This window comes from Cherax quadricarinatus, chromosome 2 (genome assembly GCF_038502225.1).
Source record: "Cherax quadricarinatus isolate ZL_2023a chromosome 2, ASM3850222v1, whole genome shotgun sequence".
In the NCBI taxonomy this organism is placed as follows: domain Eukaryota; kingdom Metazoa; phylum Arthropoda; class Malacostraca; order Decapoda; family Parastacidae; genus Cherax; species Cherax quadricarinatus.
In genome coordinates, this window is record NC_091293.1 from 39,658,737 (window position 1) to 39,677,601 (window position 18,865).

Consider the following 18,865-nt stretch of genomic DNA (forward strand, 5'->3'; position numbering starts at 1 on the left):
TCTTAAACTACATTCACTTGTAAGACAAAGAATGTGGGGAGACATGATCGAAGTGTATAAGTGGAAGATGGGTATTAATAAAGGGGATATTAGTAAGGTCTTGAGGATATCTCTCCAAGAGAGAACCACCACCGCTGCCGCCGCCGCCACCACCACCTCCACCTCCTCCTCCCCCACATATCCAAAACACTGCTGGGACCTATAAATACTTTGTATATATTCAAAGACAACAGTAAATGACTAAGGCAGGTATAAATGTCCACCTGTCAATATGTTTGTGACAATGTGAGTACAATTTCAGTACCTAATACGTACTAGTGTCAGAACAAAGATCAGTTATGAAATGACAAGAACTATTACAAATTGTAATTATCAGAACATAAAAATTATATAAAATAATATGAAAAATGGAAAAAAAGATATATCGACAACACTTTTGCAAGTGGCAGCACTCCATGTTGCCACCAGGTGATCTCCAAGTGCCAACTTTACGGCCTCATATCTCGGTAAGTACTGACCCTAAATTTTTTTTTATCCTATAACACTTAGAAAAATGTGCTCTTTTTTTTCAATAAAAAAACTTTTTATTTTTCAAAATACATTCAGGGCACTGGGGTAATGAACGTAAATATACGTTTGGACCGTTTGCGGGTTAAGAGTCTTCAATCATTCTTCGTACGAAAGATTTCTAATGCTATGTATTAATTTAGTAATTCTACGCTGGATGTTTTCTAGCGAATTTATATCCACTCTGTAATATGGAGACCAGAAACGAGCTGCGTAATCTAGGCGAGGCCTTACTAATGATGTATAAAGCTGTAAAATAACTGCTAGACTTCTGTTGCTTACACTTCTTGATATAAATCCCAGTAATCTGTTTGCTTTATTACGTACAATTAGGCATTGCTGCCTTGGTTTAAAGGTTGAGGCTTACCATAACCCCCAAGTTCTTTTTGCAGTCTGTATGGTTAAGTTCTACGCTATTTAACTGGTAAGTACTAGGGTTATGGACACTCCCGAGCTACAGAACTTTGCATTTATCTATACTGAACTGCATCTGCCACTTTTCTGACCAGGAATTGAGTTTATCTAAATCGTCCAGAATTTCCATGACTCTACATTTGAATCAATTATCCTACTTATCTTTGTGTCATTGGTGAATTTGCTCATATCACTAGTAATTCCCTCATCAAGGTCGTTGACATATATTACAAACAACAATGGGCCCAAGACCGATCCCTGTGGAACATCACTCGTTACAGATCCCCACTCGGATTTAACCCCATTTAACCCTTTCAGGGTTTCCGACGTACTAGAATGGCTTATGCACCAGGGTTATTGATGTACTAGTATGCCTAAATTCTAGCGCCTTCAAATCTAGCAAGAGAAAGCTGGTAGGCCTAAATATGAAAGAATGGGTCTATGTGATCAGTGTGCACAGTATAAAAAAAAATCCTGCAGCACACAGTGCATAATGAGAAAAAAACTTTGACCGTGTTTTCGGTTTAAAACAGCGACTTTGCACTGTATTTTCGTATGGTATTTATTGTTGTATTCTAGTTTTCCTGGTCTCATTTTATAGAATGGAAGACATATTACAGAAATTGAGATGATTTTGATTGGTTTCACAATGAAAAGTACCTTGAAATTGAGCTCAAAATAGCAGAAATGTTTGATTTTTGCCAAAGTTCAAAAGTAAACAAATCATGCCACACGTCCAATACACGTCAACTGGTGAGTCTAATATTCTTTCACAAGTGCCCTGATATTATTTTTACCATTTCTACACTAATGCAGTAGTCTGCATAACTGTAAATCTTCTATTTTTTTGTGAGAATAAAAATTCAAAGTGGGCAACAAAAGAAATGTAAGAGGGGCCTGAGGATGTGATTAATGAACAGAGGAAATGTTATTTTAGTGCCAGGAATGTCTGTCTTGTTTATTCTGAACACTATTTGGAAATTGGCATCTTTTGAAATTTGTGTGAAATTGACAAAATTTTTAATTTCTGACCACTTTATTGGATAGTTGAAATCAGTAAATGGGTGGTTTCTTGTACTCAATCGATAGAAAAAATAGAGTTCTAGCAAAATAGTTATGATTTTTGTTGACTAGTACATTGGAATTGGCCGAAAACAGGGCTCAAAGTGGGTGAAATCACCGATGCATAAACATTGTCGAAACCACTAAGTTTGTGAGAGCATAATTCCGTACGTTTTCCATCAAATTTCATACTTTTGGTTTCATTATGATCGGGAAAAGATTCTCTATCTTTTCATAAGAAATTTTTTTTTTTTCTGAATTTTTCGACCCTGAGAACAAGTTTAGGAGAGGGCCTCTCAACCCTGAAAGGGTTAGGCATACTCTGTTTCCTATGAGCCATGACTCGATCCATGACAGCACTTTTTCCCCAATGCCACGAGCTGTCACTTTCTTTAACAGTCTCTGGTGCGGTACTCTATCAAAAGCCTTACTAAAATCTAAAACAATATCGAATTTTTTATCATGATCAACAGCCTCAAAAGCTTTACTGAAGAAGGTTAATAAATTAGTTAGACAAGAATGGCCCCTCATGAATCCATGCTGAGTATCATTAATTAAGTTATGCTTATCCAGATGGCTTCTTATAATATCAGCTATAATTGACTCTAGTAATTTGCCTAAAATTGAGGTCAGGCTCATTGACGGTAACGACTTGTCCCCTGCTTTAACCCCTCCAGGGTCCAAGGCCAAAATCTGAAGTGGTGCTCCAGTGTCCAAGAAATTTTGAAAAAAAAAAAAAATTATTTTTTCTTACAGAATTAAAGAGTATATTTTTGTGAAGGTAATAAGACAAAAAAAAAAATTCTGATCAGTACTTACCGAGATACAGTGGCGAGAAGTTGACCCAAAATGACCGGGTGGCGGCAACATCAGTGACTTCCGCAAAATCCCATTTTTATATTTTACGTTTTTTTATACTTTTTTCTTTTCTAATTTTTTTCTTTTTCTAATAAGATTTGTGGCCTGTGAGACCAGTATAATGTATATTGTATAAGTGTACACTCATTGTATTCCATGCAATAACTGCACTAATTTATCATTATATTGCTTACAAAACTTGTTTACAAGTTTAGTGTACACAAAATGATGAAAATATTAGTGAGGTTTTTGTGTTGAATACAATGGTACCATATACTACCATATGGTACAATGGTGCCATAGGGTGCAATTGTACCACCTGATACAATGGTACCATATGGTACAATGGTACCACCTGATACAATGGTACCATATGGTACAATGGTACCACCTGATACAATGGTACCATATGGTACAATGGTACCATATGGTACAACAGCACCATTGGTACAATGGTACCATATAGTGCAATGGTACCTTATGGTACCATATGGTGTAATGGTACTATATGGTACCATATGGTACTGTTGTATTCAACACAATAAACACCCTAATATTTTCATTATTATTTTGTTTACAATTGTTTACAACAAAAATATGCAAAAATGTTATATATTAGTAATGTTCTATTATACATTTACAAGTGTACAGGATCTTGATGTGTTCCTTGAGGTGGATGACAAAGCACTTTGTCTAGGAAACTGGAGAGTCAGTAGCTAGCTTGTGTGGCCACTCAGTCTTGTCTGGTCTCATGCCACCAACACCTATTGACCTATTGACCATATGGTACAGGGTACCATATGGTACAGGGTACCATATGGTACAGGGTACCATATGGTACAGGGTACCATATGGTACAGGGTACCATATGGCACAGGGTACCATATGGCACAGGGTACCATATGGCACAGGGTACCATATGGCACAGGGTATCATATGGCACAGGGTACCATATGGTACATTGTACTATATGGTATAGGGTACCATGCAGTACAGGATAACATATGGTGCAGGGTACCATATGGCACAGGGTACCATATGGTACAGTGTACCATATGGCACAGGGTACCATATGGCACAGGGTACCATATGGCACAGGGTACCATATGGCACAGGGTACCATACAGTACAGGACACCATATGGTACAGATACAGGGATAACTGGAAATAAGTCACCCTGACTTTTTTGGGTTATCCTAGGATTTTATACGTATGCTGCTATGTATGATAATCTATGTAATTGTATTTCTGTATACCTGAATAAACTTACTCAAGTGCATGTGGCATCATAAGTAAGTTTATTTAGTTATACACAAATAAAGTTACATAGAATATCATACTTAGCAGCACATGTTTAGAGAACCTAGGATAACCCAAAAAAGTCAGACTTATTTCCATTAGGGTCCCTGTTCCCTGTACCATGTAGTATAATGTACCATATGGTACAGTGTACTATATGGTACAGTGTACCATATGGTACCATTGTACGATATACCATTGTATGACATAACACCATTGTGCCATATGGTACCATTGTACCATATGGCACAATGGTACTATATGGTTCAAAACCATAGAATTCGTCTTCAGCTCACTTCCATCAGTTTTAGAACTGTAAGTTGTGAAGAGGAGAGTCAGAATTCACCCGGAGAGTGAGTGTGGAGTGAGAGCTTCCTTGCCGCCAGGCACTATGAACAAAGCTACTTTGCCAGCGTTCCCACAATGCCATGCAGGTGTCCAGATTTTTTCTATGGTGTGCACACTGACCACCCAGACCCATTCTTTTAGATGCAGGCCTACCAGCCTTCTCGTGCTAAATTTGACGGCGCTAGAATTTTGGCGTAGATCTACGGTTTGGACCCTGAACGTAAAGCCGTAGATCTACGGGACGGACCCTGAAAGGGTTAAAAATAGGAATTACATTAGCCATCTTCCACATATGAGGCACTACACCTGTTTGAAGAAAAATATTAAAAATATTAGTCAATCGTTCACGAAGTTCCATTCTGCACTCTTTAAGAACCCTTGAAAAAACTTTATCAGGGCCCGGGGATTTATTTTGCTTCAGTCAGTCTATCTGTTTGATGAACCTTTTGCTAGCGACTATGATATTGCATAATTTATCGTCTTCAGGCCCACTATAAAAATTAATTACTGGGATATTGTTAGTGTCTTCCCGAGTGAAAACCGAGAGAAAATAATTATTAAAAATTGAGCACATTTCATTCTCCTTGTCAGTAAGATGCCCAGAGTAATTTTTAAGGGGACCTATCTTATCTCTAACTTTTGTTCTATAAACCTGGAAAAATTTTTTTTGGGTTAGTTTTCAAATCCCTAGCAACTTTAATTTCATAGTCCTGTTTAGCTTTTCTTATCTCCCTTTTTTAACGTCCCTCTTAATGTCAATATTCTGATTCATAAGATGACCCTCACCTCTTTTGATGTGCCTATAAATTCTTTTTTTCTGTCCTAAAAGATATTTGAGCCTATTATTCATCCATTTTGGGTCATTTCTATTTGATCTAATTTCTTTATATGGAATAAAAGTTCTCTGGGCAGCATGTATAGTGTTCGGAAAACTCTCATACTGATAGCTCTCTTCATTACCCCAGTCCATAGATGATAAGTGTTCTCTAAGCCCATTGTATTTTGCTAAGCGAAAATCTGGGACCATTACTGAATTATCCCTATTATCATACTTGTGCCGAGTTCCTCTGTAATTTCTTAATTATTAACAAGGGTTTTCTTGTTTGCCAGAACCAAGTCAAGCAGATTATGTCCCCTTGTAGGTTCTGTCACAAACTGCCTCAAAAAAACAATCCTGAACTACTTCTAAGAGGCTGTTAGATTCTAGATTCCCAGTCAAGAAATTCCAATCAATCTGACTAAAGTTAAAGTCTCCTAGAATTACTACATTATCATGCCTTGTGGCCTTAACAATTTCCTCCCATAGTAGTCTCCCTTGGTCCCTATCTAAGTTTGGGGGATGGTATATCACTCTTAGAATCAATTTTTCATGCCCCTCTGAAAATTCTATCCAAACAGACTCAGTATGTGTTACTTCAGACTTTATACCCGTTTTTATGCAACAGTTCAAGCAATCTCGAACATACGGTGCCACCCCACCCCTTTCCCAATAATTCTATCTACTTGGAACTTAAAATCCTGAATATGGCATTCTGCAGGCATGTCCCGACTTTTTGAATTAAACCACATCTCAGTTATGGCAAATACATCAATGTTACATGCACTAGCAACTAATCTCAACTCGTCCATCTTATTCCTAGCACTACGGCTATTAGCATAATATATATTTAAAGACCCTCCTTTCTCTTTACCCTTCCTGCTCATTTCTGCTTTTCCACTAAACCTATTACTGTCATTGTCACCTAGTGCCACTGGCTTTCCAATATCCACCTCATTCTGCCTATTACTAGTTCTCCTAGAACTCATAATATTACTACACTGGGAATTCACTGTTTTCCTGCCAAAACCCATACCACTAATTTAAAGCCCTAACAGCTCCCTCCACTGCAGTTGCCAGTGCCCCCACCCCAGAGCTAGATATGTGAACCCCATCCCTGGCATACATGTCATTTCTGCCATGGAAGAGGTCCCAGTTGTCAATGAATGTTACTGCATTTTCCTTACAGTATTTGTCCAGCCAGCAATTGACATCAAACCTCATTACCTTGCAGTCTTAGACACTTTATGACCCTTATAGGTTTACCTCTTCCCCATGAATATAATATGAAACTTTAATTGATCTTAGCTTCTAGATTTCATTATTTAACACTTGAAAAAATAATTTGGAAATTTTTAAAAATATAAGATACTGAGAAAATTACAATGTGATTAAATCTTATCACTAAATATTGATGGACTTACTTGGTAAAGACTGCTCCTGCCAGACCAAAGTTGGTGTCATTGGCACGCCTAACAACCTCTTCCTCAGAGTCAAACACCAGCACAGATGCAATAGAACCAAATACCTCCTCCCTCACAACCTGAATTGTAAAGCATTTATGTAAAACTATACCATAAAATTAAAATTAACATGTAATACAGGTACAACATCGATTTTCCAGCAATGGAGGATGCAGCACCTTTTTTAGTCCAGAAAAAATTACAAAACTAGTTTTTTACTAAACTAGTTTACCAGGAGGCCACAGATGGTAGCGTGTTTATGCATGTTCACTTATATTGTTTGCACTGTAGTTGTTGGTGGTGATCTGATTCTTCGTGAATCTTAGCATATTTTTTTTTTAACAATTAGCCCTAGCTATGGCCACTGACAACTGAACTGTCAGGTGAATTAATCAAAAAGTTAGAACAATGTTCCTCTGTGACAGAACAGAAGCTACTGAAATTTATTTGGTGTGAAATATTAATAAGATAGCCAAGAAGAATGTGTCATAGCAGTAGACCTTCATCTGAAACTCCTGTGGCTTCAACTTCAAGTACCCAAGATGCTCTCTCTGGAACATCACGAATCCATGCTGAAACAGTCAACTATGAATCAGACAGTAATCCCAACGACCCTCAACTTTCAGACTTTTGTGATTAGCTCTACACTTCCAGTAAAGTTTTGAAATTTACCACTTTGGTAGTGGAAGTACAGCAACATTTTTTGTAAAGTAAAAGGACACAAGTGCAACTAATGTGACATTTTACTGTGGCAACGTTTCGCTCTCCAGGAGCTTTATCAAGCCATTGTAATGGCTTGATAAAGCTCCTGGAGAGCGAAACGTTGCCACAATAAAATGTCACATTAGTTGCACTTGTGTCCTTTTACTTTACATATTGTCGGTAATTCTACCAACTTTATTACAACATTCTTTGTAAGTACAGTAATTAATACATCTTTCATTTATATTAATGTTTAATTAAAGTTTCTCACAGACCATGGTGAATCAGAGGTGTATTGTTGATTTGTTATTCTGTGATCTCTGGACCCTGAAAGGGTTAAGCATCACTTTATTCCTGAAATCAAGTTTTACATGCACAGGAAGAACTTTGAACTTTGCATTTACAGTTGCTGTCACTCTTTGATAATTCTTGTATTTATCCAGAAGCTTTGTTGGATGTGAACCCACATATAAATGTTGTATTTTTACCTCCAAATACATCTTTAGCCCTTTGACTGTTTTGGTCGTATATATACGTCTTACGAGCCACCATGTTTGACGTATTAATACGCATAAATTCTAGCTGCTTCACATCAAGCAGGAGAAAGCTGGTAGGTCCACATGTGAGAGATTTGGTCTCCATGGTCAGTGTGCACCACATAAAAAAAATCAGGGAGCCAGTGGTGCATTGTGGGAGTGCCATTTCAGTAGTCCTTGTTCAGCATGCCTAGCAGTAAAAAATGTGTGACTCCCCAGCAAATCTGGGACTTTACTCTTCCCAAGTGATGCTCTAACACAGATGGAAGTGTCAGTGAGCATCAATTTCATGGTTCTGAGGAGTTTGTGACCAAAAGCAATGCCCATGATACTAGAAGAATGAAGGAGAATGAGGGAGAGAATGAGAGAATGAGGGAGAAAGATAATTAGATAGTAGGATGGAGGGGAAGCGAGCATCCGACCCCATTGTTTTGACAGGTAGTAGGGGAAGTGAGTAATGAGAAAACATGTCATTTTGACAGCTGCCGACCCTGACTCAGAACAATTAGAAGTCCACATACTCACACACAACACAAGCTTGAAGATAATAGCAGTTACATGAAAGTATTCAGTGACTATATATGTGTGTGTATATATATTATAGAATATATATAGAATATATATATATTATAGAAACCAGTAGGAAGAAACGAAGGCAGGAAGGAAGGATGAAATGAAAGGAAGGAAAAAAGTAAGGGAGGAGAGAAGTAAGGTAGGAAAGAAATGCAGGAAGGTAGGAAGGAAGGAATGATAACACATGACCATTTACCTAGCATAACTACCTAACACAACTGCCTGCTAATACTTTGAAGAAAACTGCTCAGATGAGGTGTTTTGTCTTTGCACAAAAAAAATGCCCACAAAAATGCAGACACACTCGTTTTATGTGTGAGGAGTGTAAAACACCATTGTGTATGAAACCATGTTTCAAAGAGTTCCACAAGCTACAGAACTTCTAGAAATATGTCCAGTGACTGTACATTTGTATATACAGTGGACTCTCAACTAACGGCATTAATCCATTCCAGAGGGCTTGCCGTTGGTCGAAATTGCCATTGGTCAAGTTAATTTTCCCCATAAGAAATAATGGAAATACGTACAATTAATCCGTTCCTAACACCCCAAAGTCTGAAAAAAAAAAAATTATATGAAATACACCTACCATCTGACTTATGACCTGCTCGACATACGTCCACTCGACTTACGACCATGCATCTGGCAGCTGGGCTGGGCCAGCTGATGCATACCGCTGTACAATATTTGACAATATTCGCGGCAGCAATGCGTCATGCAGGCAGCATCAGTTTGAGTAACCCTGCCCTATCAGCAGCATCATACTGTATTAACTGTACTAACTGGACAGTAAATTTCACCATGGCCCCTAAGATGAAGTCTGAATCTTGCACTGGAGATTGTGGCAAGAAAGGCTCTTACTCTCGAACTCTCTATTTGTTTTCACTGTTGCACATAAACCTGTCTGTATCTGTCTGCCTGTATATCTGTCTGTCTACTAGTGTGTCTGTCTTTCTGTCTACCTGTGTGTCTTTCTGTCTACCTGTGTGTCTTTCTGTCTACCTGTGTCTCTTTCTGTCTACCTGTGTCTTTTTCTGTCTACCTGTGTGTCTGTCTTTTTGTATACCTGTGTGTCTGTCTGTCTGCTTGTCTGTCTCAGAGCCACTCATTAAGAGTGTACTTGGTCTTAAAGATGCCATATTATTAATAATAATAATAACAATAATAATCACTGAGGCACATTAAATGTGTATAAAATGTTAATATAGACAGTTTGCTTAATCCATCTATGATTTTTTTTCAAAATTGTATAATAAACATGCTACATAACATAAATTAACAAATATGAGATTTTTTCTGGTAGGCTTGACAGTGAACAGGAATCATTCGTGTCCGGGCTGGTAACAACAATAACGTTTGTTTACATAACTCGTGAACATTCTACATTCTCATTCTCTCATTTATTCATTTAATCTTGTTTACTCACCTCTCACTCTACATTAAAATTACAGATATTTTAAGGTAAGTAATGAGTGGACACGATTATTATATTATAGCTTAATAATAATAATATTAATATTAGTACATATGTATTATTGTAATAATAATGATTATTAATATTATTATTAATTTAGGGCACTAGAGCACAGATCCACTGTATAGCACTTTGTCTGAATTTTTTGGGTTATCCTAGGTAATTTATAATATGTATGATAACTTGACTTACGTGTACCAGTGAGAGAGAGAGAGAGAGATTGATACAGAGAGAGAGAGATACAAAGAGACAGCCACATTCGGTCAGCCAGTCAGTCAACTACCCACCCACCCAGCCACCCACCCACCCAGCCGGCCACCCACCCACCCAGCCATCCGGCCATCCACCCACCCAGCCATCTGGCCACCCACCCAGCCACCCACCCACCCACCCAGCCACCCACCCGGCCACCCACCCGGCCACCCACCCATCCAGCCAGCCAGCCACCCACCCGGCCAACCACAGACCCGGCCACCCAGCCGGATACGTATTACACATGTTCCAGAGTTGTTTCTCTTTACTTAGGGTATAGGTTATACAACATTCTGGCAGGATGACACTACCAGTGGTATTCTCCCATTCCACTGTGTCGACAATACATAAAGATAATAGTAACATATGATACTGCATGCTATGTAAAATTTACAATACATATCAGCGGCAGCGGCAGCGACAATGGCAACAGGAACCTTGTCCTCTATTTTCACTTCTACCTGAGGTTCCCAGCAGCCCAGTGATGACCTAATCAAGACCCACATAACACTAACATGTGTGGATACCCAGAATGATATAAAGCAACTGCAGAAATCACCCAAAAGTTCACAAATTACCAACTAATAGGACTCGTACTACCACCTCCTACCCCGCTGCCACTGAAGTGATACTCCACAACATTCACCCATCACCCATCGCCTACTATTCACCCGAAGCCACAGCCAATGGACAAGGGCCAGAGCAATAAAAGAAGATCCAGTAACCAGCTAAGGACTCCTAACATCAAAGGTGAGAGCAGTAATAACATGAGGAAAACTTGTGGTACTGCCAGCCAGGACACAACCCTCATTACCCACCGGCACCACCACAACACACGACTGACAATAACAAACATGGCCGCCGCCGCCACAGCCCAAGATAACTCCTTCCCAGTATTTGATGTCAAGAAGATCACCGACCCAGAAATAGCTAAACTCCTTACGATTCAGAACCAAACGATCACCAAACTAACTCAAGAAATGCAGGAACTAAAAGCTAGCAATGCAGATTACCTCAACAAGATCACTGCTCTAGAACATAAACTAGACACTCTAGAACAACAAAGCAACACTCACACCCAGTCCCTAGACACCATCAACACTCTAAAAGACCAAGTCACCCTACTTACTACCAACATTATAGAGGAAAGATCAAGAGTGGACCAACAACTTGCCAATGTCATAACCAACTTCCAAGACCATAATGACCAACAGCAGCTATCTGACGCTGTTGTAGTTAACAGCAAACATCTCCCAGCCACAGTCACCTAAGAGACCTGCATGGAGACCACCCTACAACTTATCAAGGACCACCTTCGCCTTAACATACGTAGTGATGACCTAAAGGATTGCAAACTGATGGGCTACCAAGCAGGTAAAAAAACAGTGCTGTTAAAATTCCAAACTAGCCTACAAAGAAACAACCTACTAAAAACTTCTATTTCTATGAAATCTGATGTTTACGTCAATGAGTGCCTTACCAAAACAAGACAAAAACCTTCTTTATCGGCTAAGAAAATTACGCTATGCCCAAAAAATCCACCAGTGCTTTGTGAGGGATGGAAAAATCGCAGTTAGGAAACAGCCCACTGGGAAGAGATACTTCATCTCTACAGAACACGACCTTAAAACATTCCTAAGTGAGGCTGGGCTAACAGAATCAGAGTAAAGTGCAGATAATACCCATAGTATTCCGTTAGTGTTATATTGTCATAAATTTGTGCCCCCCTAAAATTCTGATACCCCAACTACTTTGATTGTCATTGTTGTATTCAACGACCATTCTACCTCAGTCTTAATTGTGTTTAATATCTACAGAATCTATCTCCTTTTTTACAACTTACCACATCACTGTTGTATCTTATTTTATTATAAACTAACCATAATTTGTCTTCAATAATTCTACCTCACTTTAAAAAATACTCAATTGCCCAATTTTATTCTAAATCCCTATTATTGCCCAATTTTACTTTAAACTATATTGATCAAACTTATTGTAAACTTCTTTTATTGACCATTTTCATTCTATACTTTTTTAAACTAGTATTTTCAACTACAACTTTTATATTATCCTGTCTACCATCTTACTAGCTTATTATAACCAAGTCATTGCCATTTTTATTTTTATTTTTTTATTATTCTTTTGCTATCTTAACTTGTGTATTTTATCCTGTCAATTTAAATCTAGTTATACTCTAATTCTTGTAAACAACTTATGTAAGACCTTAGTGCAATTACAATTGAGTCTTTTGTGCCTTTTTTATATTATTACATTAAACACAGTTATACTCTAGCTCATTCTAGCTCAATACACTAGCTCATTCTAGCTCAATACACTAGCTCATTCTAGCTCAATACATAGTCAATACCAAATTCACTATATTAGACCATAGTGCAATTACTAGTGAGAGACTGGTGCTATTTGTAATTTGTATTTTTATATTAGACTAAACCTAGTTGTACTATAGCTCTTTCTAGCTCAATACATAGTCAATACCAAATTCACTATATTAGACCATAGTGCAATTACTAGTGAGAGACTGGTGCTATTTTTAATTTGTATTTTTATATTATTAGATTAAACTCAGTTGTTCCATAGCTCTTTCTAGCTCAATACATAGTCAATACCAAATTCACTATATTAGACCATAGTGCAATTACTAGTGAGAGACTAGTGCTATTTTTAATTTGTATTTTTATATTATTAGATTAAACCTATTGTACTATAGCTCATTCTAGCTCAAAACATAGACTCCACAAAAGTCATTATATTAGACCTTAGTGCAATTACAAGTGAGAGTCTTGTTCTATTTTTAATTTGTATTTTTATATTACTAGCTTATACCTAGTTGTACTTTAGTTCATTCCAGCACAACACATAGACAACATCAACTTCATTATGTGTAGTAGTGACTATACTCTACATGACCAAAATACTCTAGCTATATACTTGTCCAAACTTCCTACCACTACAGATATCAGTACTAGAACTCAACACACAACTCAGGATATAAATAACCATAATTTAAACCTAGAAGATGATTGATCACGTTGACCCTGATCTAAACCTCCATAATCTGACACCACATCAAAACCTATTGGAAAGTAACTGCCTTTATTACACAGCATCACAAGCCAGCACTATCCTAAACAATGCTAAAAGTCTATCAGTACTTAACTACAACATCAGGTCCTTAAGCAAACACTATGATGACCTCCTAGCACTCCTTGAATCACTAAAGACACCCTTCTCCTGCATTATTCTTACTGAGACCTGGCTTATTAAGCAGGACACAATAGATATCTACCCTCTTCCAGGATACACAGCAATTCACAACTGCAGACCAAACCAAGTTGGGGGTGGTATTGCAATCTATTACTCTAACCAATTATCTTGTATTAGCACCACTTGCTTTAGTGATGAATATGGGGAATACATTTTTGCTAATTTTACTGTAAAAAACCTTAAGACGCCTATAACAATCAGTGCCATTTACCGGATACCTCACACAAACATCCCAAATTTCAGTGAGAAATTAAAGTCGCTAATAACAAACAGACAAATGAATAAGCACCACCTTCTCTTAGCTGGAGACTTCAACATTAACCTTGGCTTACTAGATGATCAGCCTGTAACTGATTTCATCAACAATATGAACAACACACTTCTCATACCAACAATAACTAAACCAACCAGGCTCACTGAGACAAGTGCAACCATAATAGACCACATATGGACCAATATACTAGCCCCCCTTAAATCAGGGATAATCACAGATAGCACTACAGACCACTACCCTACCTTTCCTCCTGACAAACATTAGTAAACCACCACTTGAATACAACAGTCTCATTTAGACTCCATGACGAGGCCTCAGTAAGGAAGTTCACAGCTGACCTAGAGACTGTTGACTGGCCTACAGAATTCTCCAAGGCCAATGGTATTGATGACTGGACAGACATTTTTCTTAACAAATTACTTAGACTATACAACAAACATTGTCCTATAAAAACAAAACAGATCACAAACAAACGGCTTGGTTGCCCATGGCTAACCAGCACCATTCTGAAATCCATTGACAAGACACCAATATGAAAAGCAATATAGACAGGGCTTAATACACAAAGATATTCTTAAACACTATTCATCAGCTCTCACCAAAGTAATAAAGAAAGCCAAACAACTATACTACTCCAGTAGATTCACAGACACTAGAGGAGATATAAAAAAGACCTGGAAAACACTCTCTCAGATCCTAGGGACCCACAAACTGAGAAAAACCAAGAATATTGTCCTAACTAAACCTAATGAAACACCACTACATCCCACTGACACCGCTAACAAGATAAACGACTTCTTCTCAACCATAGGATCTAATCTCACCAATCAAATCCCACATACCAATGCCCATGCCGGGGACAACCTAGATGGGAATTTCCCAAATTCCTTCTATCTTGCACCAACTGAGCCCACGGAAGTCACCGAGATTATAAAGTCACTTAAAAATAACTCAGGGAATCTATCTCATGTCCCACCATTACTGTACAAGTGAGCGGCCCATGTCCTTTCGCATGCTATTTCATTACTTTTTAACAAGTCACTAGAGACTAGCACCTTCCCGAAACTACTCAAGATGGCAAGGGTTACACCAATACATAAAGGTGGTGACCCTACAGACTTAAACAACTATAGGCCAATATCTAACTTACCATTGCTATCCAAAATCTTTGAGAAACTCATGCACAGGAGACTGTATTCATTTATAACAGCACAAAACATACTCAACCCCTGCCAATTTGGATTCAGGAAAAATAAAAGCACTAATGATGCAATCATAAAAATGCTAGATCTGCTTTACACAGCATTGGAAAATAAGGAATATCCACTAGGAATTTTTATTGACCTAAGAAAAGCTTTTGACACAGTAGACCACGAAATCCTACTCCACAAACTTGATCATTACGGTATAAGAGGCCATGCGCTTGCTTATTTCAAATCTTACCTTACTAATAGGTATCAGTATGTCACCATTAAAGACACAGCATCAGCAACATGGCCACTTGATACTGGAGTTCCGCAGGGAAGTGTCCTTGGTCCCCTGCTCTTCCTCATATACATCAATGATCTTCCAAACATATCCCAACACCTGAAACCCATTCTCTTTGCTGACGATACGACTTATGTCATCTCTCACCCTAATCTTGCCACCCTCAACCCTCAATACCATTGTGAACGAGGAGCTGATCAAAATATCGACTTGGATGACAGCCAATAAACTTACGCTTAACACTGACAAAACCTACTATATTATGTTTGGTAGCAGAGCAGGAGATGCACAAATTAACATTAAGATTGACAATACTCTAATTACCAGACATAATGAGGGCAAATTCCTAGGCTTATACCTTGACAACAACCTGAATTTCAGCACCCATATCCAGCATATAACCAAAAAAGTATCCAAAACGGTTGGGATCCTCTCCAAGATACGATACTACGTGCCACAAAATGCCCTTCTCACACTATACCACTCACTTATTTATCCATACCTCACCTATGCTATTTGTGCTTGGGGATCAACTGCAGCAACACACCTAAAGCCAATAATAACCCAACAAAAAGCTGCAGTAAGAATAATCACTAAATCCCATCCCTGGCAACACACCCCCCCACTCTTCATAGACCTAAACTTACTCCCTGTTCAGTACATCCACACTTACTACTGTGCAATCTACATCTACAGGGCCTTAAACTCTAATATCATCCTTGACCTAAAATGCTTTCTTGATAGTTGTGACAGAACCCACAGGCATAACACCAGACACAAACATCTCTACGACATTCCCCGTGTCCGACTAAACCTTTACAAAAATTCAATGTATGTCAAAGGCCCTAAAATCTGGAACACCCTACCTGAGAACTCTAGAACTGCAGACACATTCATCACCTTCAAAACTACCATTAGAAAACATCTTATCTCCCTGATACACCCCGTCAACTAACTACACGAATACCACCTGGTGGTTCACACTTACACTCACTCACCCATTTGACCATAAACAGAAATATTAATCTCAATCTTAAAATAATGAATCCTGTGATACTCCAATACTGAAACTATGTACTGTGCCAAAACAAAAGCATTCACATTGCTAAACTCACAAACTAGTATTTAGTCACTTAGCCATTATACCAACTTACCTCATAATTTGTAATATTTTACAATTAAGAATAAAACTAAGTCTGCCCGAAAAGCCTAGCCATGCTAGGCGTTCTAGTGGTACACTCTGTAATCATTATTTTACTACATGTAAATCACACAATTACCAAATTTCTGTAAACTCAGCATTGTAATCCTTATAGAGAATAAACTTTGAATTTGAATCACTACCATGTATACATTATATACAGTACATAAATAATTAAAATACAACAATAGAAGTAAATTATGGTAAAAAGAATGAAATAATGATTGTACATTACATTACAGTATTATGTATTATTATTATTATAATCAAGGGGAAGCGCTAAACCCGGAGGATTATACAGCGCCTGGGGGGGGATGTGGAAGGCATTCAGGCTTAATTCGGGGAACTGGAGCACAGATCCAATTCCCTAAATCAAGAGCCCCTCACCAACATCAAGGAACCTTCCTTGAGGGGACAGTATTATGTAGGTAGTTTATATAGGAAAGTTTTGACATTATGCCCTACCCAATATGTCGGCAATTTTCAAAGGTTCGACTTGTGTCCATTTTGACTTACGACCAGTTGGTCGGAACCAAGCTTGGTCGTAAGTCGGATGGTAGGTGTATACATTTCCTTATATGGAAAGGAATGGGACATGCAAAATAAACAATAATTAAATGCCACTTACCTTTATTGTGGAGTTGTGCCCGCAGCAGGGGAAATTCAGAATTGTCCATTGCTTGGAAGGAGAATCCCCTTCCATAAAGACTTCAGGTACCAAGTCCTTTGGTGGGGTTACCTCCCTTCTTGGTTTTTTAATGCCACTAGGACCAGCTTGAGAATCACTGAACCACCCTCTACCACCATCACAACCAGTACCACCCTCTACCACCATCACTACCACCTTCTACCACCATCACAACCAGTACCACCATCACAACCACTACCACTCTCTACCACCATCACTACCACTGTCACTACTACCCTCTACCACTATCACAACCAGTACCACCCTCTACCACCATCACAACCACTACCACCTTCTACCACCATCACAACCACTACCACCACCACTTTTGTATTTTTCTACAAATTTTTTCTTGAATTCTATCGTGTTTCTCAAATCCTTTACCAAAGGGCTGGCTCTAGAAGCTTTCATGTGACCCATGGAAGTTTATTTAGCAGTTACAAGCACTAGAAACAGTGGAATAATTCAAAATGTATGGGAGGCACCCGTGGAAACCGACCACAACAGCTTGTAAACAATGGCACACTGACGTCGTGGGTTAAGTTTTTCGCCGTTGGTTAAGGCATTTTTTCTACAGCAAAAAGCACCGTTAGACAAAATTGCCGTTACTAAATGCCGCCGTTAGCTGAGGGTGACTGTATATTATAAAACAATAGTAATAAACAATTTTTTGTATTGTTTGTGTAAACAAGTTTTGTAAACAATATAGATAATTATGTTGTGCACTTATTGTGTTGTATACGAGTGTACATATGTACATTGCACTTTGGTTTGGACTCAAGGGCCACATAAGTTACCTGAAAAATAAAATAGTGAAAAAAACAAGAAACCTTGGAATGCAAGTAAACCAAAGTTTACCGAGTGAGTGACATTCGCCACTGTTACCATACACGGCTCATTTTCTGCCAATTTTATGCCTCTATATCTTGGTAAGTACTGATTGTAAAAAAGTTTTTTGGGACTTAAAACCATCAGAAAATTAATCTTAACATTTTCACAAGATTTTTTTTTTTTTTGAAAATTCTTCGACAACAGGAGACACTTCAGGATTTGAGGTTGCAACAGTCAAAAGGTTAATACAACCACTGGATCATGGAGTTATTAACCCTCTGAGGGTCAGTCACGTACTAGTACATCATTGCAGCCAGGGTCAGTCACGTACTTGTATGCGTAAATTCTAGCGCCTTCAAATCAAGCGGGAGAAAGCTGGTAGGCCTACATGTGAGAGAATGGGTCTGCGTGGTCAGTGTGTGCAGAAGGAAAAAATTAGGCACCCAGTGGTGCATTGTGGGAATGCCATTTGAGTTCACCTTGTCCACCATGCCTCGCGGTAAGAAGCTCCTCACTCCTCGGCGAATTGGGACTCTTTTGTTCCCAAGTGACAGTTCAAATATAGATGGAAGTGTCAGTGAGGATGATTTCCAGGGTTTTGAGGAGTTTGTGACTGAGAATAATGAACATAATAGTGGTAATGGCGATGAAAATCCAGACGACCCTCAACCATCCACATCTGGTGCCGGGCCATCTTGTTTACATTCAGTTGCACCAGAACAAGAGGAATCTC

General features: G+C 38.4%; 1 protein-coding gene across 1 annotated transcript in view; it reads right to left on the reverse strand.

The window, feature by feature from the left end:
- Window positions 1-18,865, reverse strand: part of LOC128701165 (4-trimethylaminobutyraldehyde dehydrogenase) — a gene marked incomplete at its 5' end in the record, with an annotated part of 84,942 nt that overhangs the window by 9,077 nt on the left and 57,000 nt on the right. Inside the window, 1 exon segment of the mRNA XM_070087859.1 lies at window positions 6,790-6,908. Within this exon segment, the coding sequence (XP_069943960.1) occupies window positions 6,790-6,908 (119 nt within the window).